Here is a 24,636-nt window from a genome sequence, read left to right as displayed (position 1 = left end):
TAACGCAGTGCAAAAAATGGCGTGATCAGGAGGTTAGACATTTTATTTTGTATCCATAACTCATAACAAAGGAAACCTTTGCCAATTTACTAAAATAATTGCCTGGAAATATTTTATATTTACACATTGCTGAATTATATATTATCAATAAAGGTTTGCTACACATTTGAAAGTCTACAAAATTGTAAATTCAGTAACTTTTATGAAAAACTCTAAACATCCCAATCATTTACAAGTACATCCTGAAACCTTCACTTGCCATAACCATTTACCAAAAGATTTTTTTTTTTTTTTAAAGCTATGGATTTTAAATTTTGACTCATCTTTGCCGAGTACTCCTACAGAGGCATGCTTTATATATTGTACATGTGAAGAGAACATTCAAACTGTAAATGCATCAAATATAAGGATTTACAGCGTTCAAAGTGCATCCCATTGAAAGCGGATCTTTAGCACCCAAGTCCAAAGAAAAAAAATGCTGTAAACAGTAACAGGACCGTCAAGGAAAAATATTTAATTCTTAGTGCCTTAGGACAAGTTTCCCTCTGCCAATGCTATTGTGAAAGCCTCTACTTCCATCTGGCCCATGTGGAAGTCGAAGTATCCCAGTGGGAAGCCCATGACAGACTGAAGCCTTCTTCAGTGCTAGAGGGCTACAAGACACAGACTTGTTCTCCAAACACAGATTGTGAGCAGCAGCTTTCCGTCTTTGCACCCAAGAACTTGAACAAATCCCACTGTCATTAGAATGCTCTGGATTCCTCCGAAACATTTCTGGGCTTGTCCCATAACTAGAAAATACTCTATTCCCATGATCTGTAGCCAAAGGAGAAAGGTTGTGACAAGGTTGGGAGAACCACTTGCGTGCCAACAATGGACTAGAGCGAGGGCTGCTGAAAGAGCTTGGTTTGAAAGAGAAATCTGGGCTTGCAATATTCAAAGGAAAACGAGGTGCCAAAACTGGAGAAGCTGGAGTACTGTCAGATTCTGATGAGCTGTAACAAGAAGCATCCTCCACTGCGTATTGCAGCTTTACTGGAAGTTTACCATATTGCTTAGCCAACTTCTTATCTGGTAAATCACAATTTTCAGTTTCATCAGACTCCATGCCACTTTTCTTGCGTGTACCTCTTCCACTTACTGGTACAACTTTGATACCACTGTCACCATTGGTGGCACTTTGACCGCCACTAAATGTCTCTAGAGCCTTTCGAGCTCCTTCCAGGTTCTCATATTCTACAAGTGCACAATGTTTTGTAGCCAGCTCAGGATATCTAGCTAAATATTTCTTGACATCACTTGGCACTTCTTTTCCAGGTTTTAAGATGCGTACAGAAGTGAGAATTCCAAATGAAGCAAACAGAGAAGTGGCTGTTTCCAGGACATTCTTCTGGGGTTTTACAAGATTGGTCTTATCTGTAGAATCTAGATTCCAGGCCAACAGTAGTTTTGTGGGAGGAAGTCCAAGCAAAGAATTTGGAACTGGAGTTTTACGCCTCACTTTGGTTTCCTCTTCATTAACCTCTAGGATATCTGAAAATTGGAGTGCATACAAGGTTTGTCTCCAGTCTCTTGTAAGGGACTTAATCTAGGGGAAAAACAAAAAGTTAAAGTATAAAAATCAGCATAAATAAAATAAGATTATGTCTGTAAACAATGCTTTTTTCTGATTACTCAGGAACATTACTACAATATTGTACGTTTTCTGTTTAACAGACCGGACACTTTTACCCCCTTCCTGACCAGGGCAGTTTTCAGCACTATCAAATTTTGAATGACAATTGCACGGTCATGCAACACTGTACCCAAATGAATTTTTTACCTTTTTTTGAGACAGAAAGCTTTATTTTGGTGGTTTTTTGTCACCGCTGGGATTTTTTTTTTTTTTTTTTTTTTTAATGTAAATGAAAAAGTCCAAAAATTTGGAAAAAAAGTGTTTTTTTTATAAAATTTTGCAAATAAATAATATTTCATCATAAATCTTGGCCAAAATTGATTCTGTTATCTTTTTAATAAAAAAAAAATCCAAATTAGTTTATAACCAAAAATAATAATTTTAATTTTTTTTTTTTTATTATATTTTTGTATATTATTTTTTACATAATGTCACCCTAGCAGTACAGTGTCAACTATGGTGACACTGTACTTGTGGGGGGTGAAGAAGATTTTTTTTTTTTACACTGATTGCTTTTACACCCATATATGTAAAAGCAATCATTCTCTTTCTCTCTGTCTGCATTCTTGCAGTCATTGAGAAGTACTGCGTGAGCTGTGATTGGTCACAGCTTGTCACATGGTACAAGGCTGTTGTGAATAGCCTTGTACCATGTGACCTCTGATCATTCACAGATTTCACACGTAGTAAGCAATGATGTCAAGTGACATCTTTCTTACTACTTTGCATGTGATCACTGATTGGCCAATCAGCGATCACATGAACGGGACCTCGCACAGAGGTCCTGTCCGACGATCGGTGTTCCACTGTGTCCGGAGGACACAGCGGGCACCGGATCGCGGTGCTTCGTGCTCCCAGGGAGCACACACAAGCAGGGTGCGGGGAGGCAGTTTATAAATGGCCACCCGACCCTGCACTGCCACCGTCCGGCCGTTTATATACAACGGCCGGTCGGGAAGTGGTTAAAATACTTGAGGGAGAGAGATTCAAGTAAAATGCTTATAACAAAAATAAGAAGTAGACCTTGCTTAAAATGGATTCATACAATAAAAAATAATGTATATAAACCCTAACTGCACATGAAATTAAAAAAAAACAAAACAAAACAAAAAAAAAAAAAACACATTTGTCATGTTTTTTGCCACATTTCACCATATCATTGTTACCAATCACCTCATACTAGGAGCAAAACTTTAGACCACATTGCAACACCTCAAAATTTTGCTAGAGTCCCATACCAACCTCTTGGTCGCATTTGCTAGATTTCACTAGCGAAATATCTGAAGTGTCAGCTGTGACAATATGGCCGTGGATCCTAATATAAAGTAGGTTTCAAAATCAGAGACAGGTAGAAGAGCCTTCTGCATAGTCTGTACATTACTAGGGACCAGTGCCATGGATTTATGTAGTGATGAAATGGCTGAAGCCATTCAGTAGCTCAAACTTTCAGCATCTCAGATCTCTTGGTTAAAGTAAGTGTAAAGTCCCCCCACCCCTTCCACCATCACAGCAAGCAATTACTGAAAAAAGTGGATTTGGTACACAAGGGTCAAACACTCACTCTGCATAATGCCTAAGACAATTAGTCATACCAGGTTTAATGTCAGTGCTGGTTGTATGACCAGCAGCTTTAGGGGCAAGTCTACACTACCAAGACAACTTTGTAGTGGGGTGTGGGATTGAATCTAGCAGGCAATGATGCAGAAGTCTCTTCTGGTGCATCTGAAGTCTTTTCTACAAATGTCACAGGGGGTACAGAGAACCTTTCAAGTTTTAATGATACAGTACTGGACTTATCTTTTACATATTTTGCTTCAACAACCTCCCTAATGGGAACACTTGGTTAATTCACAGTGTGCAGTGACAAGCATTTTACTGCATTGGAATACATCTATCACCACAAGGATTCACAGAAAGCAATTGTTTTCTATGTGCTCCATTCACACAGTAAAAGCAGTCTAGGGCATCAGAACACACCTGACAGAAATGCATGGCACTGTACGGCACTTCAGAACACCGCTGTACAGCATAATGAAGTGTTTTTCTCTTTGTAGAGAGAAAAAAAAAAAAAAGGAAAAGTCTGCTGCTACAAATACTGTAGCTGCTGACATTAGGGAACCTACCTGTCCAGGCATCCAGCACTGTTCTCACCTGAGCAGATTCTTCAAAATCAGCTATCAGGTGCTAGCGCCACCAAATTGACTAAGGGAAAAACTGCAGTGAAGCCTTGTGCTGTGCTTGGACCACAGTCTAAATGGGACCTGTGAAGTGTCCCAGAAGGCTGTGGGGAAAGGAGGGGGGCCCTGAACTGAGCCAGCAGTGGGAGCGGGTACCTGCTAAAGCCAGGTACCTACTCCCCCCCCTAAAAAGGTGCCAAATGTGATCAGGCTTATGCCGACATGCACAGCCATTCACTGGAGGGGAAAAAAAAAAAAAAAAAAAGGGAGGAGGAGCATTTATTTAAAAGGTTTAAAAAAAAAAAAAAATTAAATGTATACACAGATGTGTTGCCTTATTTCCATTTTAAACTGAATGGGAGGTTTTACAAGGTGAATGCTCATATACACTTTAAAAGCGGTATTGTACTTGTTAATTTTGATTTTTTTTATCTGGACCCCTGCTGCATTATGAGTAACCAGCCAGAACCCGGTTGACGTCCATGAATGGCGATGCGGGTAGGGCACGCGCGCCCCCTACCCAGAGATGCAAAAATCACACAATTTTGTGCACCTGTGCTGCCCTGTAGCAGTATTTTTGCTATAGGGCAGTCGGGAAGCAGTTAAAAAAAAATAAAAAAATAATAAAAAGTCAGACATTCATCACAAACATTAAACTTTTAAACAAAGCCATTTTAAAAATGGACATTCAAAAATCCAAAATGTCAGCAATAAGGTGAAAAAAAAATTCTTTATTGTATGCAAGGAGTAAAATATTTCATAGAGTAACCAATGCCAACACGTTTCAGTCAAGAAAAGACCTTATTCATAGCCATGTTCTGGCTATGAATAAAGTCTTTTGACTGAAACATGTTAGTGTTGGTTGCTCTATGGAATATTTTAATCCTTGCATACAAGAAAGAACACTTTATTTCACCTTGTTGCAGACATTTCATTTTTTTTGGGATGTCCATACATGAGCAGATGGGGGCTGCTGGTCTGGCATGGTGATTTCAAGCTTTAGGTGGATAATTTTTAAGTAGAAGCACCTTACTTTTGTCTAGTCCAACATTATTTTATAAAGTCTTCAACAAAGTGTTAAACTATCTACTTTATTCACCACTTAATTGTCATTCCTTAGCAAAACAGATTCAGAAAAAAAAAAAACCTCACCTTTTTGAAGGATGTGAGCAATTTAATGCTAACAAAACCCAACTTGTTTTTCTGTACATGTTTCAGTAGAAAGGCATCGCGAGACAAATTCTCATCAGACAGGTAAAACTCTACTTGGCTTACAATCTTTTCAATTAGCTTCATATCAGGGATCCCAAAATCACCTTCATAGGAGTCCTCATCCAAGGTTCCAGTCATATCACAGAAACTTCTGTAAAACATTCATGAGAGAAGTCACAGTTTTACATTAGCAGAGTGCTTCTCACCATTTATTCAGCAGTCTATTAAGGCAATGTATTTACTAGGTGTAACCTGGACCTTAGTTGATGGCTGCTGAGGAATGTCTCTCTTTATTGCTGCTGTATTATCCTTCTGCAGTGTGGACAGTGCTAAACGGAATATTCATTAATGCAGAAGCCATCCATAAGGAGACCACTTTGCAATGCTCATTTATGGAGTGTCTCCAGTGCAGGGGGCAGCCATTTTGGCTAGGTCTGGATTGATCCTGAACGATGGCGACAGGCTGATGCAACAAAGCATAGGAAGTGGTGTGTCTACATGCTGTAGAGAGGAAAAAAAGTGACAGTCAAAAAGCTAGAAGGTGGGCTGCTGGATGAATGGAACCCCGCGATAGATGACGGCAATCAGTTGAGAAGCAAAAAGACTATATATTGCACAAGAACTGGTTTCAGAGACAGGGAACCTCCCCCCTGGGAGGTGCGATTTGGATGCCTAGCAAGATAAGACTGAACTACAGAGCATACCTACCTCTTGTAAGAAAGGGAGGGGAGGGGAGGGGGAGAAGGAATGTTTCGGTAGGATTAAAAGACATCACAGTAACTCCTATCCCTGTCTAACTTGACTGTTTACAGAATCATAGCATGTTAGGAGACCCAGAAGAAGGCACTCGGTCTGGTAAGAGACGAACACAACACAATTTAATCAGCTGTTTTCTGGGAACCGTTGTGCTTTCTTCAAGGGCCCAAACTGTTCCAGTCAAATTTTTTACTCTATCATTCACTGGCCAGTGGAATAAATTGGGGACATTTATTGCAAGTTAGGAATTTCTTTATATACTGTTGCTAGGTATAACACAGGTTAGTTCTTTTAATTATGGTTAGTCAGAATACAGATGATGTTTAACCACATCTCTCACAGTAATGTTATTGTCTTATTGATTGTACAAGTATATTTGCAAATCCTCTTTCGGCTATGCCTAAATACAAATAAAATGGCCAATTTGGATGGTTTGTGGTTTAAATCTGCATGCCCTTTATCGTTCCTGAGAATGTCATAATATTGACATCTGCCAAACGCTACAGGAAATAAGGCTGTTTTTAACCTCAGATCAGTAGTATCCAGTTCCATAGATTCCTTTGTATATTTTGGGGATAGGTCTGTCTCCGGATGAAACCGCCATCAGTGGTTGATGGTCATTGCTGACAAGGAGGTGCAACTGAAGTTTAAAGCATAAATCTTGCAAATGAGGGTTTGTACTCTGAACCACACAAAACAAGATGTGACATATTGTCCACACAAAACAAGATATGGCAGATATCGATGTTCTTAGCTTGTCTGTCATTCACACCACTGGTTTCATGGTGTTCATGGTGCCATTTTGGTGGCACATGTGTCTTTGTTCAATATTTTTGTTGAGCCTTCAAGTTATTTCTAAAATGCATGGGCACTCCTCACAAAAAAAAAAAAAAAAAAAAAAAAAAAAAAAAAAAAAAAAAAAAAAAAAAACGCATTTTATACATACGAGTGTAACAATTGGGCGCAATAGAGACATGGAAGCTGTGCGCGACAGCCATCTTGTTAAGGTCTCAGAATTTTGGTTTCCTGAGCAGTATTGCCATAATTCCCCCTATCCCTTTGCAAACTATGGAATTTGTAGCTGTAACGTTTAATGAACTTCAAAAGAGCCTCTTATCTTAATTAAAAACACAAATAGACGCCAGCATCCAGGGCTCTAAACAGCTAAATTAGTTTTGGCAGGATGTCAGTTTCCAGGAACCAAGAAAAACACTCTCCTCTGCCCTATCGTAAAGTAACTCAGTCAAGCAGTCACACATGACCTGTAAAGCCATTAGAGCTCTAGGAATGCAGAGCATTCCATAAAACATCTGTTCCACATGTAACAATTCCACATACAATTCATAGAATTCAACAGAAACCGGACACATTAATATTAGGTATATATTTGAATAGGGAATATCATACCAAACAAATCAATACCATACATGACTATGTTAGCACATGGAAAATGAGAGAAAGCAGTCTCTTCCCTCCTGGGTGACAAAAGGTACACTGTGCTTGGTATCCCTGGATTTGAAATATAATTCTGATTAATCTGCCAGTTGTTAAAATACCACTTGGACGTATTGGAAGTTGTAATATTAGTATGAAACTGTAGTTGGGACTTGGTCATAAATTTGGTGACCTCCTAGCACCCATCCCTTAAAAACACGATTATTGGTCTCTGTCCACACCCACTTGATAGCATAGAAAAGGGGATGACAGGACTTAAGATGGAGCTCTCATTTAACATCAATCAAGGAACATTTTAAAACAGACTTAAGAGCCAAGGCAACGTTTTTTGCTCTGACATTTGGACGCTGCTAAAACCAAGACTTTGCAAGTATTCAGCCTTCTTAACTCCTTTCTTTTATTTCTCTGTTGCATTATTGTTTTCTTTATGTCTTTGTAACATCTTTTCCTATAAATATTTAAATTGCACCATTTTTACCTTTTTAGTAATATTCCCTATTTTGAAAAGCGTTGAAATTATCTGTAAAGCTTTTAATAAAAAACTAGAAAAGCTACAATTTCTGGGGAAATTGTATGAAGTGTTCTTGCCTCCACCAGTAGTCTACAACTGGAGTGGGCGAAGTAACTGGGTGGAGTGGCTTGTCACTCTGCTGCCTGCTCACACACCTGGGTTCCTATGGCAACTCACTCTACAGCAAGGGCAGAGAAGAGCGTTTAAAAACAAACTGCTCCAACTTGCTCACTTCACTGGCGGTTGCCATCTTCAAACAGTTGTGATTCTCACAATATAAAGCTCTTCAGTGTAGGCTTTACAATTTTTAAACTACAAGACCCAGACCTACATTTTGATGCATAGTATGTCTCTGAAATATTAAAAATGAAGTCACAGTCACAGTTTAGAAATTGCCCTTCAACTTTGAGGTGGCTAGAGTGCAGTTTCAATGAAAGTCAATGGGCGGCGTGAGTTGCAAACAAATGGTCATATTGTGACAACTATCAGGACTAAGGCTTAGCCGTGGACATTTTTAGTGGCAGCAGGGATAGCTGAATGTTTTGATAAGATTTGTGTAGGTGGGCTTAAAAATGAGGGAGTGATGGCAGTTTAGAAATCATGTCCTGATTTTTCAGCTCACACTCTAGTTTTGAACATTCCGTCATTCATTCCCATGGGACCAATTTCAACACAAAAACGCTGATATTTCATGCACCATTTGGCGAAATGTTCCACAAAGTAATCGCACACCAATCGGGAACAATCTGCACGTTTTGGTATATTACTGTCTATGTAGTGTAAAAACTGTGGGAGGAGTTAGGGTGGTAAATTTGGCTATAAGAATATATATGTGAAATAACAGTAAGTGGTCTTGCCATGCAAGAACACTTAACTAAAGAATCCCTGTCTCTTAAAGAGTGCTACTGTATATAATAATCCTCTGAACATACTTGTCTGTGGTGACGTGTGTGTGTTACAGACATTTATTGTTCACATTTGTTCTTGCCAACATTGTGGCCTGGTGGCAGTTTGGAGTTTAAAGGGTTAATTGCATAATTAACCCAATGACAATTGCTCTCAGGCTGCTGAGCACAGATTGTGGTCCTGCGAGCTGGAAAATCTTTGTGCAGGGTGCAGCTGAATGGCATTGTTACGCAAGTGACAGCGCATTGAGAGATTGGCTGGGCCTTTGTCACGAGTTGGCAAGAAAGGCAGGGGTTGGACACCATGTTCGTCACAAAGAGCAAGTCAAACTATCCGCTTTCCGTTCAAAGCTACTATCTCTCCCAGTCACTGCTGTGCAGGTGTGAACATGTTACACCAGTTCGTTTGTAGCTGCGGTGCGAGCAAAAAAAAATTAATGCCCCACTTGTGGTTTGCACGAAAAAGCAGTGAACATTATCGGGAAAAAAGGTTACAACAATCAATAGTGCTCATTACAGTAAAATGCTAATTGAAGAGCTGCAGCCCGAAGGTCAGATTAAACCACACACGGCTGACAGTCTGCAAAAACTTTGTTTTCAGGTGTTAAAGCATGTTCCCTATAGTCCTGATCTTGTTCCATCAGACTTTTACCTGTATGGTTCCCTGAAAGCAGCCCTATGACAAAGATTCACTTCTGATGAAGTGAAGACAGCAGTGCATTTGTGGCTCGCAGCTCAGCCTAAAACACTTTAATGAGGAAATAAGAAAGCTTGATGACAGATGGACCAATTTTTGACACACTTTTTGTTCCCTTCTCAGAAAAGATGCAGGACTCCTCCCCCCCCCCCTTCTGAATCACTTCTTGTATCCTCCCACCCACCCACCTCCAAGCACTGTCCCTTGGTTCCACCCATACCAAATTTGCTAAGAAAAAGCAGTAAATAGATCCCCTGCAGCCAACAGTAATAACCCCCCCCCCCCCAAAGCAACAAAATACCACCCCAGCAACAACAGATCTCCTAGCAGCCAGCAACAATAGACCTTTTCTCAACAGTAGATCCCTTCCAGTAACAATAGATCCCCCACCAGCCACGACAGTCCTCCCCAGCAACAATATAGCCCACCATGCAAAAATAGATTTACCCCCCCCCCCTATATAGAATAGATTCCCTAGCAGCCAGCATCAATAAAACTTCCCTGCACCTCTTGACATTACATACATTCAGTGCTGGAGGTGCCCGAACTGCATTCCTGAAAAATAAAACAAATCGTGTGTGTGTGTGTGTGTAGGTGTAGGTTTTGTTTCTTTTAAGACAGAGGCTGACTAACAGCCTGGGATGAGTCAGGAGTTCACCACACGACAGGCTAGGAGGCTCTATCAGGACAGAGCTTCTGGAGCTCTCCCACCTCTCCAGAAACCTGAGAGATTTCTGGAAGAGGCCCAGATCTGAATGTTTGAAGACCTTTGGCCAATCCCCTGGCAGGATGCTGGGCATGGTGACCAAGGCAAGCCTCAAATGTGTCAGGGCTTGGGGGAGGTGTGCAGTGTTGGGTGGAAAATGAATTGAGGTAGGCTGGAGTGTGGAGCCTGGGAGAGGAGCCCACCAACAGGCAGGTCACTGGAAAAGAGGATCTCCACTACACCACCATCTCTTTGGGAGGACATCCTGAGCAACAGGGAAGCAGCCAGGGAAGCGAAAGGCCTGAAGGCAGCCACCAACCCACTAAGCCAACAGGAAAGGACAGTGCTAGTACACTTATACCCCCTGGACCTGATAAGGCGAGCGGGCAGTCAGGTACAAGACCAAACTAGCTTCTTAGCTTCTCAACTGGGAAGGTTTCTAAACTAACAGCTCTTTGGCTCCCTTGCCCAGGAAATACACTTAGTGCAGCTGGGTGGAGTAATCATCTACGGTCTGAGGAGGGGGTGTGTGAAAATGCATTTTGCCTGGCTGTGCAGAGCATAGGGAGACCCAAATCAAATCCAGCAGCCCCTAAGGGAAAACACACACACGGCATGAAAAGATCAAAGGAAAATCAAAGGATTACCCTCTAATGAATTTGTAGAGTGACGTCTAAGATCCTAAACAAAAAAAACCTTTAAGCTGGAGCCCTAAATAAAGTTACAAACAAGCATATCTTTTAACAGTATATTACACACATGTATTGGTTTTATGTTTAATGGCTTATATTTGCCACTAGAGGTTCTCAAAAAAAAGGTCTACCTAAAATATTCATAGCCCCAAAGAAGCTGACCAGTTTGTACCTAAACAAAAAAGATTTTATAGGTCGATCACATTTGTACTAAACACAATGGGGTTGATGTACTAAAGCTGGAGAGTTTGAAATCTCCTGGTGCAGCTGAACATGGTAGCCAGTCAGCTTCCCCAATTAGGCTTTTTTGGTTGGAACACCATACACACGATTTTGAGCTCTTCAGTTTTTGTAAAATCAACCCAAGTGTCTACTGTAGGATGAGCGAATCAGTTTGCAAAGGGTTCGTCAAATCCTGCTTGAACAGCAAAACCTGAGAGCAGCCAACCCCATTGAAGTCTATGGGAGGTGAATTCTGGCAACATTTTCAAAGCTATTAGCCAAGCTTTTGTTACAGAAGGCCACTGCCACGTTGGACATTTAGCAAAGCAAAAAAAAAGAAAAAGTGTGCTCTGGGAGAAAAGGTCATTTTATGAGTCTTAAGGTTGCATGGGAAATACACCAAACCCTTTAAAAACAAAATAATTGGGAGATGCATTGAAAGTTTGTGGAGTTGATGAACCACATGATTTTTCACAGACAGCATCGATAACACCATATTCTGACATCACATATTGAATGTGTAATTAAAATGTTAAAACTTTTAAATTTGGCTTGGTTAAAATACAACATCCCAATCAGATTAATTGAACAAAATTTGTTTGTTTTGGCTGAGACTTTATTAATCCAGAGGCAATAGGCCAGAATTGAGTAGTGGAAGTAGCAGCCACAACATACCAGCAAGCTATAGCAAAGTTTAAACTTAAAAAAAATAATGCTAGAGCCCTCAGCTTTGTACAAATTGGCCAGTGACAAAGCAATTTCATAACAGATTATGAGCTTTTTTCACAGTACCACACCACGTTATCCTAATTTTTTTGTCAAAACAGATGCCTGGTATGCCCGTATCCCCATTTCCAAAATATTCATAATATAGGCTTCAGATTTGTATCATTCAAGAAACAATAACTGCAAATATGGTTTGACAGGACAGTAATTAAGCAGCTTGATTTAGCTACAAAAAGACTAGGCAGGTTTACCATTATCAAAAACTAAATTAGAGTGTATTTGAAGGTAACAGCCACAAAAAACAGTTACCGGACAGTGCAAAACCAGAAAGGGTTACTGGCAAGGTAGCTAGCTCCCAGAGGTGATGGCTACAAGGAAAACCACCTTGTAGGCGAGAGAAGGTGGTCTCTGATGAGTTTAAAAATCTTGGTGTAAAAAAAGTCAGATTCAAATCCCAACTGCCATCACTTTATGCATTTGTAGATTTTTTTTCTTAAAACATTTAACAATGTTTTTATTAGAAGAAATTTTTTTTTTTTTGTAAATGCAAAAAAGGGAGGTAGGCATTAAGATTGTTAGACCAGACCATCCATAACATGCCCAAGTGAGCCTTTTGTAGACCATAGCAGAGATAGAGATACAGATATATATATATGCCACTGTGTTAAGAGTTTTCATATTTATGAAGTATTGCCAAGGGTATTTTTTACCTGTCAGAAGAACCTAGGTACTCATTCCTAGACTCCTGCCTCATTTCTCTGTGTCTCAGTCTTGAATTAAATGAATGTGGGCGAACATCAACAGGTAGACTACAGATGCTGTTTGGAGATCTTGGATATGGATACCCAGGAGATGCCATGATGTTCCCATAAGGCTGAAAACACACATTTAAAACATTTTTACACATATGCAAGTTTGCGGCTATTCAATATGATATATTAGGTATCCATAATTTCAAAGGTTCATGCTGAAATGCCAGGGGAGTTAAATGTTTATAGGTTAGCACTACTTAGAGGAACTCAACTCTGGAAGCTGTTAATATAAAGCAAGCAGAGGGCAAAAGGACTAGTTACAAACATTGCCTGTGGTCTCCCTACAGACATTTTCTCCCCAATTACGGATGTTCCATGTCTTGGTCTACATCATATCTCTCTGCAGGGACAGCCCCCTTGGTAGAGGGAGGACTTTGCTTCTTATTCTCTTTGCTTCCTTATGCAAGAACCTCCAGCACAGTAGTGACATCACCAATTTCCTCAGTAGCGGTAAGAGGCAGCTATGACACTGTAGGCAGATCAGTGCACCCTCACAGAAGTACACTGGTATTTGTCAAAAACAAGAAACAAAAACACACAGGTTATCTTACAAAGCTGGCAAGGGAATGAAACTGAGCAGCATGATCACTTAAGTCTGGTGAATAGATGGGAGCTAAAAGTCTAGTTTAGTAAAAGAGAAACAATGACAAATTCAAATGCCTTGAATAGGGAAACAGGAGAAAAAAAACAAAAACCAAAAACAAAAAAAAAAAAAAAACAAAAAAAAAACCACACACAAACCAATTTTTAAAGGATCCCATTTATTCATTTAGTTGATTAATTTTGAAATGTTATTTTCCTACATTATAGCCTCACTACCAATCTAATGTTTTGCTGATCATCACACATTAAACCAAACCATCCAGTGAATGTTTCCACACTAAATTCTTCATATGCAGATTCCCATTCATGCAGGTATTGTGACCCCAATTACCCATTTTTTTAGATCCAAGACCAGTGAAAACCTCCATGTGCATAGCTCCCAACTGTTCCTTATTTAATTGGATTGTCACTTTGAGACCAAATCTGCATCCTTCATGTAATCTCAGTTGTACCCCTTTTTGGTCTGATGTGAACGTCTCTATACAAAATGTACTATTTTAGTACCAAAAGTGTTCTGTTGTAGCATTTTTTTTTTTTTAATCCCATCCCTGTTACTGAACAATTTTGAAAAACCAGCATGCATTTTCTGCATATTAGATCTTTGTGGTCCGTGTAGCTAGGCCCATAGCAGGGACTAGAGGCATAACTAGAACCTTCAGGGCCCTGGTGCATAAAACCATGGATGGCCTCCTTTGACCCCCAAGCCAGGACCCTTCCCTCCAAGCCTTCCACCTTTGAAACAGAGAAAGGAGGAGTTGTGTCCTTATTCCCCATCTCTGCAGCCCGAGATGCACAGAACGGATAGGAATATCTCTGTACAGAGCTTCCCATTGATTCAGAAACTGAATCATAGTAAAAAAAGCAGTTTACTATGCTTCAGTCATGAATGGACACAGAAGAGATCAGTACCAATCACTCACTCACTGTGCCCATTCAGAAAAAGGAAGATGCCGGTAAATTACAAATTTACCAGCACCCTTTCCCACTCTCCATCCTGACATCCCCTGCATCAACTGGAGGGGCATCAGAACTTTTATAGGAGAGGCGACAGATAGAAGAATCAAAGCCCTCCATTTTCCTCCTGCAGCAGCTGAATACCAGCGGGAGGGAGGAGGAAGAGAAGGAGAAGCTGTAGTGGCTGCAGGAGGAAAATAGAGAGCATAAGTTTTTCTATATCAGGGGTCTCCAAACTGCAGCATTTTGCAAGCTTCTATCTGGCCCATGATATACTATTCCTTCCAATGATATGAAGCACTATTCCTCCCACTGAAACAATGAAGCAATATTTCTTCCACCAGTGATTAGTGTCACGAATCCACGATCACCGCCACCAACAGGCGACAATCGCACGACTGCGACTAACAGTAATACGTCACGCCCACGGCGTCAGACCCCAGACCTTCTCACCAAACTCGTGACCGAAGGACCGGCCGATCTAAAACCGCGGTGTGACGCGCGTAACAAGGCCACACTCAGCTGCACCCAGCACAGCGATTGCCCAGCTAATGGACTACAATCGGTGCCTGCAGCCTAAATGCGCTTGTTACTGGGTCGGGTTAATTACACAACTAACCCTCTACTGCCACCACCACTTTTGTCGGAGACTGGGAAACTCCCGTTATCAAATATACACTATAATGATTGAAATATTGATCTATATAGCACAGCCCGTGGACCTGTTATACAGAGATATACCAAACAGTAGCGTCTCTTCAACGGCAGGGATTCGTGAATTGCAAGTAAGCGCTTAGAAACAGTTTAACACTTTCAGAAAGAAAGATTTATTACAACAAGGGTCAAAACAGGTGCGATAAAATATTTACCAAGATGTCACAAAAAAAAAAAATTATATATATATATACACATACATATACATACACACACACATACAGCAAAGAGATAATTAGGAAGCAGATTACAGGGTTAAGTTACTTGCCCATATGCCTGGGTTTGCAGATCCAAGTTGTAGAACAGGGTGATTTCTTGATCTCCTCTTGTTACGATGTTGCTGGGAGATCTCTGTGTGTGACTTGCTCTAACTCACTTGTCTCTTCTTAAAAGTCCCTCTCAAAGGGGGGGGGGGCTCTGACTACACGTTTTGGGAGTGGTCTGTGGGAAACTGTTAACTACAGCTTCATAATACATGACATGAAACATACGGTTGACCTGAGGAATGTGCAATTACTCTGGTCAGTTTGAGAATGTGTGGGCTTACACAGTTTTGGGTCAATGCTTCCCAGCCCTCTGAAAAATGCTGCCTTATCAGACGTAGGTGAGAAAGGTGACAGTTTCCCCGGACTGCTGGCCCCACCAGGAATGTTTCTCCTGGGCTGACCCCCACCATCTGTCAGGAGATAACGTTTGTCTCTCAGGACTGGAAAGGGGGGGTGTGAGGAATGATCTAGGAATACCTCAAATAACAGAGGGAACAAGAAAAAGAAGAACTCCGCTTCCAGCTCTGATGAGCTAGTTTGTTACAATTAGGGCCTCCTAATACCAATGATGGGGCACTCCTCCTCCTAACAACTAATCTTATAATTCTATACCCACAGTTGATCCAGATGAAGGCAAAACATCTAGCAAAGCATGAACAAACTTGCTCCCACAGGGGAAAAAAATTCCTTCCCAATTCTCCCCCCCCCCCTTCCCCAGGAGGCACACAGATATTCCCTGGATCAACTTTACATGTAAATGTTAGTATCCAGTTATATTCTCTGTATCTAGGAAAGAATCCAGGCATTTTTTAAAGCAATCCACTGAGCTGGTCAGTACCGACTCTTGAGGGAGTCTATTCCACATTTTCACAGCTCTTACTGTGAAGAAACGTTTCCGTATTTGGAGATTAAATCGCTTTTCCTCCAGACGTAAAGAGTGCCCCCTTGTCCTCTATGGTGACCTCATTGTGAATAACTACACAGAGTTAACTATATGAAGCACTGATTTATTCATACATGTTGATCATATCCCCCCCTTAATCTTCTTTTCTTAAGAGAATAAATTAAGTTCCTCTAATCTTTCGCCATAGCTTAGTTCCTCCATGCCTCCTAGTTTGGTTGCCCTTCTCTGTACTTTCTCCAGTTCCCCAATGTTCTTTTTTTGAACTGGTGTCCAAAACTGAACCGCATATTCCATATATTAATGCAAGAGGATTTTGCTTGTTTTAGAAACTGCAGCTTGGCATTGCATGCCATTATTAACCTTGTGATCTACCAGAACCCCCAGATCCTTCTCCACCATTGATTCCCCCAGTTGTACTCCCCCTAGTATGTATGATGCATGCATATTCTTATCCCCCAAGTGCATAACCTTACATTTATCAACATTAAACCTCATTTGCCACATAGTTGCCCAATTAAACAGAGCATTGAGGTCGGCTTGTAAGTTGGAGACATCCTGTAAGGATGTTATTCCACTGCACAGCTTGGTGTCAACTGCAAAGACTGATATGGGATGTGTAATCCCGGACCCTATATCGTTTAATTTATTAAAAAGTAAGGGTCCCAACACTGAACCTTGGGGTACACCACTGAGAACCTTAGACCATTCGGAGTATGAATCATTAACCACTACTCTCGGAATACGATCTTTTAGCCAGTTTTCTATCCATTTACATACAGATTTTTCCAAGCCCATAGACTACCTTACACATTAGCCATGTGGGGGGAACTGTGTCAAACACTTTTGCAAAATCCAAGAAGTATACCACATTCACTCCTCTGTCCAAGGTTTTGCTCACCTCCTCATGGGGAGAAAAAAAAAAAAAAAAAATCAGATTGTTTGACAACTTCTGTCTTTCATGAATCCACGGTGTCTAATATTTTTTTTTCCCAGCAAGAACTCATCTATGTGGTCTTTTATTAAACTTTCCAGTATCTTCCCAACTATAGAAGTTAAACTAACTTGGTAAAGATTTTGATCCCCCTTTAAATATTGGCACCACATTGGCCTTATGCCAATCCAGTGGTACTATGCCAGTCATTAAAGAGTCCCTAAAACTTAGAAACAATGGCTTTGAAATGACAGAGCTCAATTCTTTAAGGACCCGTGGGTGTATGCCATCAAGTCCAGGTGCTTTATTCACCTTTATTCTGTCTAAATATTTTTAGATCATATCAATTGTGAGCCAATGTGGATCATCTGGAGCTGTGTCAATACCATGCCCATTATGGACAAGAACTCCCCCATGTTCCTTTGTAAACACAGAGCTGAAGAAGGTATTAAATACATTTGCCTTCTCTTTGTCCCCAGTCACCCACTCTAGATTATTTTGTAAAGGGCCTACAGCTCCATCACACATCTCTACCTCCCTGGTGCTGCTATATATCCTGCAACATGAAATACACTTATGCAATACAGGTAAAATTACGAATAGGTCTGCTTTTAAGGACAACTGTACTTTTAAAAAACTGTTCTAATCCCCTCTTAGGCTAGACTTATATTTGTGCAGTACAGAAGTGCACATGTGTTGCCATGCCATGTTTTCTACGCGTTTTAACGGGCTGCCTACCACATCTAAATTGTGGTGCATAGTCTCAGTAAAACTCAGATTTATTTACCATGCATTTTATCGCATGATTTCTCAAGCACTTCAACAATGTGCTTTTGGGTGTCATTAACAATGGCAGTGCTGTGCATCTCCAAAGGGGTAGCACTTCTTTATGCACTACGGGAACATGTGCAATTTTGCATGTGTTCCTGCATAGCATGAATGTGAACTTTAATGTGTACTATCAAATCCCCAATACATTTTACTTACCCCCTGGGCAGTGTCACGTCCTGTGCAACGTTTTCTCCACCTCTAGCAAAAATACTCTTTAGCCTGGGCAATGAGCCTTAGACTTCAACTGGGTCATCCCCAGGATGCTGGAGCCATGTCTTGATTATTGGAGAGAAAGAAAATAAAAAAAAATAAATAGCACTCTCACTTCGTAATAAAAGTCTGAGAATCCTGGGTGTGAGAAACTTATTTAATTGCTTAGATGAAAAGAGCTAAATGCCTGCTGGGCAAACTGATCAAATTATTTCAAGGTTTCATTTGCATACAGGTGCATTGCAACAAGAACCATACTTGTGAAATGTGACCTGGGCATTCATAAACCCAGATGCTTGGAATGGTAACAGGTTTTGGTTAAGGGTTTCTTTTTTTTCTGCATATACATTGAAATTTTGACATTTCTAAACTTTGGCATATGTGCCCAACTCCACCCATGCTGCTTAAATTTTAAATGTCAAAAACTATTTCTGCTTACAGCCAATCCAATTAGCAACAATTGCCCATAATCCAAAAAATTCGAAGGACACTCGTGTGTGCACTGAAACCAGCGCCTTCCTAGAATAGATATCAGTGGGTGCAGCTGGCCTTTAAATAAGCCCATTATAGTTACTGTAGTATTAAACCCAAAAATGTAATACACTACAGCTTATCGGTCGTTAGATGTGGTGGATGCATTCATTTTTGTAGGCTTCCCTCCTCTGTGGTCACCTGTAGACAGGTGCAGTCTGTTTACTCCACTGCAGATGGCGCTCAAACGAGTGCCGTCACAGCCTGGAAAGGAAGTCAAGGGAAACCTTGTTTCTCGGGCCGTTGGCTGTGCTGCATCCATGTGACACCTGGTGGCCATCTTGGGTTAGTAAGGTCTTTATAAATCTCTACCCTCCGGGTCTTGGCGTGGTTTGAAAAGTGGGTAGAAAAGAGAGCGATACCCCGTCTGTCAGGGAAAGCAACTAGTGGCAGGGAAAGGTTCCTGATGAGTAGGGATGGGTTAGGGATTGGTAGTCTTCCCTCTTTGGGACAGGACACGCTTCTCCCTCTGAAACAGATGCTGTTGGTGCATCACTTCCCGCTGCCTTTCTGCATTCGAAGTAGATTGTAAGCTCTAATGAGCAGGGCCCTCTGATCCTTCCTGTAATAATTTGTAATTGTACTATCTGCCCTTATGTTAAAAAGTGCTGTGTAAACTGTTGGTGCTTGATAAATCCTGAGAAAAAAAAATAAATAACTGACCGTTTTCCCTAGAGTTGCTTTTCTGCCTAGGGCGTTTGTAGTTTGACATGCTCTTAAAACACAAGTTCCAAGTTTTCCTACAACCGGACTCTTTACTGCCACCACACCTCCTATATTAGAGTGCCCCCACTCTGGATGAAGGAGCACCTTTTAACAGCAGCATTGTCAGGGGAAGGAGTGTTAGATGTACTAGCATTTAGATACACAAACAAATTGAAGTCAAACTCCAGCTGTAACGGAACCAACCCAGACTGCGCTTGAGTACTTCCGTTAGAATACTGTTTCCCCGTCCGAACACCGACAACAGACACCACAGCTGACCATACAAGACTAGACGACACCAGTCTTGAAGTAAACCAGGAGGTAAAACTACTTTATTTGAACACAGATACAAGATATATACACTCAGGGGACAATCACCCCTCCCTGCATAATGACAAGGGAGGGGCAATCAACATTTAGCAAACAAAAGACACACAGGCAGGGGCGGACTGATAACTCATGGGGCCCCCGGGCAATAGGGGATCATGGGGCCCCTGTGTCCTTGCCCAAACTCAAAAAAGCCTATGAAAAAGGTACCAGGGGCATCTCATGGGGCCCCCTACTGACCCCGGGCCCTCGGGCAGTGCCCGAGTTTCCAAATGGGCAGTCCGCCCCTGCACACAGGTATTCAAACTTCACACCAGACAGTCCCATTTGGAGAGAGGGCTGCTGGAGACAGCCCCCCCCCACTAAGCTAATACACAAACATCCCATAATAGTTTGCTCCCAAACCAGACAAATAGAACATTTGGGTTTATTACCACTTAAAAGGCCTCCAGAAGAACAGTGTAGATCGCCCAAAACAATCTTCTCCATGATACATTATGCAGACTAGGAACAAAATGCAAGGAGGTGCTCTATGTTATGGGCAACACTGACCACTATCCATATGGAAGAAAGATATATTCGAGATACATTTTAAGAATATTCTTCCCAAAAATATTGACATATTTGAAATGCTACAATTTTGACACAGACACACAGGCAGTTTTTATTACAAAATAACTGAAAAATATTTTTATCTACATTTTTAGAATGCATTTACAAATATATGGAAAAATATGTTCAAATTACTTCATTAAAAAAATCTGAAGAATATATTTTAAAAATATACAATAATTAGATTTTATGTATTTATATAAAACCTTTATCCCAAAAGGAACAAGAAACTGTTGCTGTAACTGCTTATAAAATATGTTAGCTAAAGTTTGACATCAATTTGTTAGTGCATCTAGATTTGCTAGTGCATCTAACACTCACCTGACCCCTGATTAGCAATGCTACTGTTCAAAAGGGGTCTCTGTTGCCAATTCATCCAAAGTGGGGGCACTCGAATACAGGAAGTGTTTCTGGCCAGATCTGCTGGTGAAAACTGGGGAAAAAAAAAAAAAAAAACACAACACGGGTGCAGCCACCACACCTAAGGAATGGCAAGCTGCAGTATATTTCATTTTTGATGTTATATTTAACTACTTACTGTCCAGTGACATACACGTACTTACCCACATATTGAATATTGCTGGACTTTTGGAGCTTATACCAGGATGATGCCTGGTACCCCACCCCAGTATTTTTTTTTTTTTAAGAGACAGCCGTCAGCTTTCTTTTAATAGCAATCAAAGTGTAAACCTAGCCGCTCGATTGCCATTACGAACACCGTTCCCCCATCACCTTCCACAGCTTGCTTGGGCTGTCCTGTCCCACTGGAAGACTTAAGCGACCAGCCAGCTGGACAAAGCCGGGATCAGCTTTCTGTTATAATAAACCAGAAACGAAGACCTGACATCACTTCTGGTTCATGCGCAAGTAAACAGCACCATTTAAAAAAAAAAATGTTAACATTCAAAAACACTGATCTTAGCGTTTTGAATGCTGTTAAGTGCAGAGGAGGGAGTTGGGGGGGGGGGGGGTATTCAGATCACCTGTCATGTGCCTATTGCAGTCACAAGAGATGTTTATTTTCCTTGTGACAGCAATAAAAGTGAGGGAAAAAAAAAAAAAAAAAGCACAACAGTATAAAAATCATTAAAGTGCCCCCTGTCCTTGCATGCACAGTGCGTCACACATACGTGCGTCGGTCCTGCACACACACACACAGCAATCGACCTACACATGGAGGTATCACTGCACACGTCAGATCATGGGTAGTATTGTAAAGCGCTGAGCAAACTGTTGGCGCTATATAAATCCTGTATAATAATGGGTAGTAATTCTACCACCAGACCTCCTCTGTAAATCTAAAGTGGTAACCTATAAAGGCTTTTAAAAGCATCTTTAGTCAAATTTATGCCGTATGTCATCGTTGCACGGGCATTCACAATTTTAAAAAAAAAAGTAACATGTTTGGTATCCATTTACTTGTAACTGCTTTTATATTTTACCAAAAATTGGGTTATTTATTGTGCCCCCCCCCCCCCCCAAAAAAAATTGCCTTTCAAAAACCACTGCACAAATACCATGTGACAGAAGAAATTGAAAAACCCCACAAATTTATTCTCTAGGTCCTCAGTTTTAAAAATAAAATGTTTGGGGGTCTGAGAAATTAAAAAAAAAAACAAAACCCCACACAAACAAACCTGATTGTTACATGTGAACAAAAAGTGCCAGAAATGGCCTGGACTAGAGATGGTTAATAGGGCTTTAGCACCTTACATACCCACTCATTTTAGTGTTGTGCCCAGGGGCGGACTGACAACTCATGGGGCCCCCGGGCAATAGGGGATCATGGGGCCCCTGTGTCCTTGCCCAAACTCAAAAAAGCCTATGAAAAAGGTACCAGGGGCATCTAATGGGGCCCCCTACTGACCCCGGGCGGTGCACGAGTTTCCAAATGGTCAGTCTGTCCCCATTCAGCACAGGGTGGAGAGGTGACTGAAAACATTGTTTATGTCAAGGTTATTGCAGACTTATGTTAAAGATATCAGCACCAGATCATACACAGATCAATATTGGACCATAAATAGATCAGATATAAATATACACCAGGAGATAAACATACTATACAATGTACGTCTTCATACACAGATCAGAGATACACACACCCAGGGGCGGACTGACAACTCATGGGACCCCCGGGCAATAGGGGGCCCCTGTGTCCTTGCCCAAACTCAAAAAAGCCTATGGAAAAAGAAAAAAAAAAAAAAAAAAAAAAAAAAAAAAAAAAAAAGTACCAGGGGCATCTCATGGGGCCCCCTACTGACCCCGGGCAGTGCCCGAGTTTCCAAATAGTCAGTCCGCCCCTGCACACACACATATATATATACACCAAAGGAGATATACATATGTGTACTTCAGACTAGATCATGAAAACCAAACACCATACTTATAACTTCATACTAAGCCTTTACCCTAGGTTCACTCCTAAGCATTTTTTCCATAGCATTTTGCACAAATGTAGTACAGTCCATTTAATCAATTTAAGATTTCCTATGGGGCACATTCACATCTCAGAATTTTCACCCAGTGCGTTTTCCTTCAGGGATTTTTTTTAAAATGCATAAAGTTGCATTTTTGGTTCTATAGACTTCGATAGAAACACTGCGGAAAAAGCATGTAGTGAGTTTTTGCTGCGTTTTGCATTTTATATCTGCCTAACATGGGGAAGAAAAATAAAAAAAAAACCCACACCACACACAAGACAAAACAAACCGAAAACACAAAAAAGGGGGAAAAAAACAAAAAAATGCAATACAAAACACAATGCAGAGACGGCTCAAATGCAAACTGCATAGGTGTGAACCTAGCCTTAAATATATAGATAACAGCAAAGAATTGACTATGTATCAAGCATCATGTTGTGCGTTCATGTCTCCCAAAATTACCAGCCATTTACAACCACAGACACCTGTTTTTATCTTTGAAGTTGTTTTCTTTGGATTTAGTTATAAAGGAAGACAGATTTATAGCAGACTATTAAACAGCACAAAAAAATGAAAATTACCCTACCATTTCTCCACCTCCCAAACATAAATCATCCCCTACTGAAAAAACACAACCTGAAGAATTTCCTTTGCCTGCTTTATCAATTTAGGTCATTTAAATAACAAATTCCCTGCACATGAATCTCCTTCAATTAAAGGTACACGGCCAGTGTGCAGGTTCTGTTCCTTTAGATGCGACAAGACTGCTTATGGCTCTTGTCCATCTCGTGTATATGTACATGCAATATTGCGCCAATGTTTGTAAATAAAACACAGACCTGTCAGTTATAGAAAAAGTGACCGCAGACAAGAACAAAATGTTGGTACATTCCACTGTGGAAAAATTTCCAAGAATATGGTGTGATTGACAACCTTCATCTGTGTCAAAAGTTATATAGGTAAGACTCTGTTCACACCAATGTGTTTTTTAGTGCTTTTTTGCACTGTAGTCCATTTACCATAGTTTCCTATGGAACATGTTCACATCTATGCTTTTTTGAGCTTCTGCCTTTTTGGAAAGGGTGAGGGACTTTGTTCAAAGCAAAACAGCAGAGATTTTGCTACAATAGAGTTAATGGAGAAGCTGCTGAAATGCACAGTAGTACATTTTTGCCGCATTTTGCATTTTTATTCTGCCCAGCAACAAAAAAATTCTACTTTCACAAAAAAAAAAAGCTGAACATGTAAAACACAGAAAAAACATGTAAAAAACGCAGTAAAAAAAACCGCAATACAAATTGCGAAAAGCACTGCAAAACGGAGAAAAAGCAAACTGCATACAGTAGGTGTGAACAGAGCCTATGGCTCCATGCACACTATGCTTTAAAAAATACAGTTCCCTTGACATAAAAAAATGCTGATATAGAGCGTTTTTGTACACGGTTTAGGCAAGTTTAGCACTTTTTCTGCCAGAAAGCTCCAATGAAAAACGCAAACGAGAAGGTCTTTTTTTCCTGCCTCTAAACGTGGAGCTTATAATACGCCCCCATAGTGAAACAGCACACAGTTAACCCTTTCATCGCCCCAGATGTTAACCCCTTCATGCCCAGTGTCATTACTACATTGCCAGTGCTTTTTTATTAGCACTGATCACTGTATTGGTGTCACTGGGGATGTCAGTGACACCAAGTCACTGCTACTACAGGCACAACACAAAATTGTAGAAGCAGTGATTTTTAAGCCAGTGTGCACAGAGTCTAAGCTGTGTAATAATACCATCCCAAGTTTTTTTTATATTTATTTACAAGCACAGCACTTTTAAAATATATTTTGAAGCAAAACTTTTTTTTTTTTTTATAAAGTGGGAAAGGGTCAGAACCCCTGTCAAGGTTTACATTACTGCCCAACTTTCTGAAATAATAAAGAGGAACACCTTTTAGCACACAGTATCTACGCAAAGGAAAAGTCCCTGCTATGGCCCCGTTACATGGACCACAAAGATCTAATATGCAGAAATTGATTGGCTGAGCCACACAATGCTTTTTTTTTTACTTCTGTTTTTCAAAATAACAAATGCAGTAA

The 24,636-nt window shown here is 40.6% G+C and overlaps 1 protein-coding gene across 1 annotated transcript; it reads right to left on the bottom strand.

Annotated features, from left to right (window-relative positions):
* Positions 1 to 25: 25 nt before the first annotated feature.
* LOC149473614 (la-related protein 6-like) lies at positions 26 to 12,608 on the bottom strand. The gene is made up of 3 exons (XM_089676295.1): positions 12,445 to 12,608; positions 5,005 to 5,215; positions 26 to 1,588 (listed from the first exon to the last, which is right to left on the bottom strand). Exons 1-3 carry the CDS (start codon positions 12,591 to 12,593, stop codon positions 521 to 523), a joined length of 1,428 nt encoding a protein of 475 aa, XP_089532421.1. The 5' UTR covers positions 12,594 to 12,608; the 3' UTR covers positions 26 to 520.
* Positions 12,609 to 24,636: the final 12,028 nt, after the last annotated feature.

Source organism: Staurois parvus, unplaced genomic scaffold (genome assembly GCF_062004578.1).
Source record: "Staurois parvus isolate SC_StPar_1 unplaced genomic scaffold, SC_StPar_1.0 ptg000013l, whole genome shotgun sequence".
NCBI lineage: Eukaryota > Metazoa > Chordata > Amphibia > Anura > Ranidae > Staurois > Staurois parvus.
The sequence above is the reverse complement of the archived record's forward strand: the minus strand, read 5'-3'. Positions and strand labels throughout refer to the sequence as shown.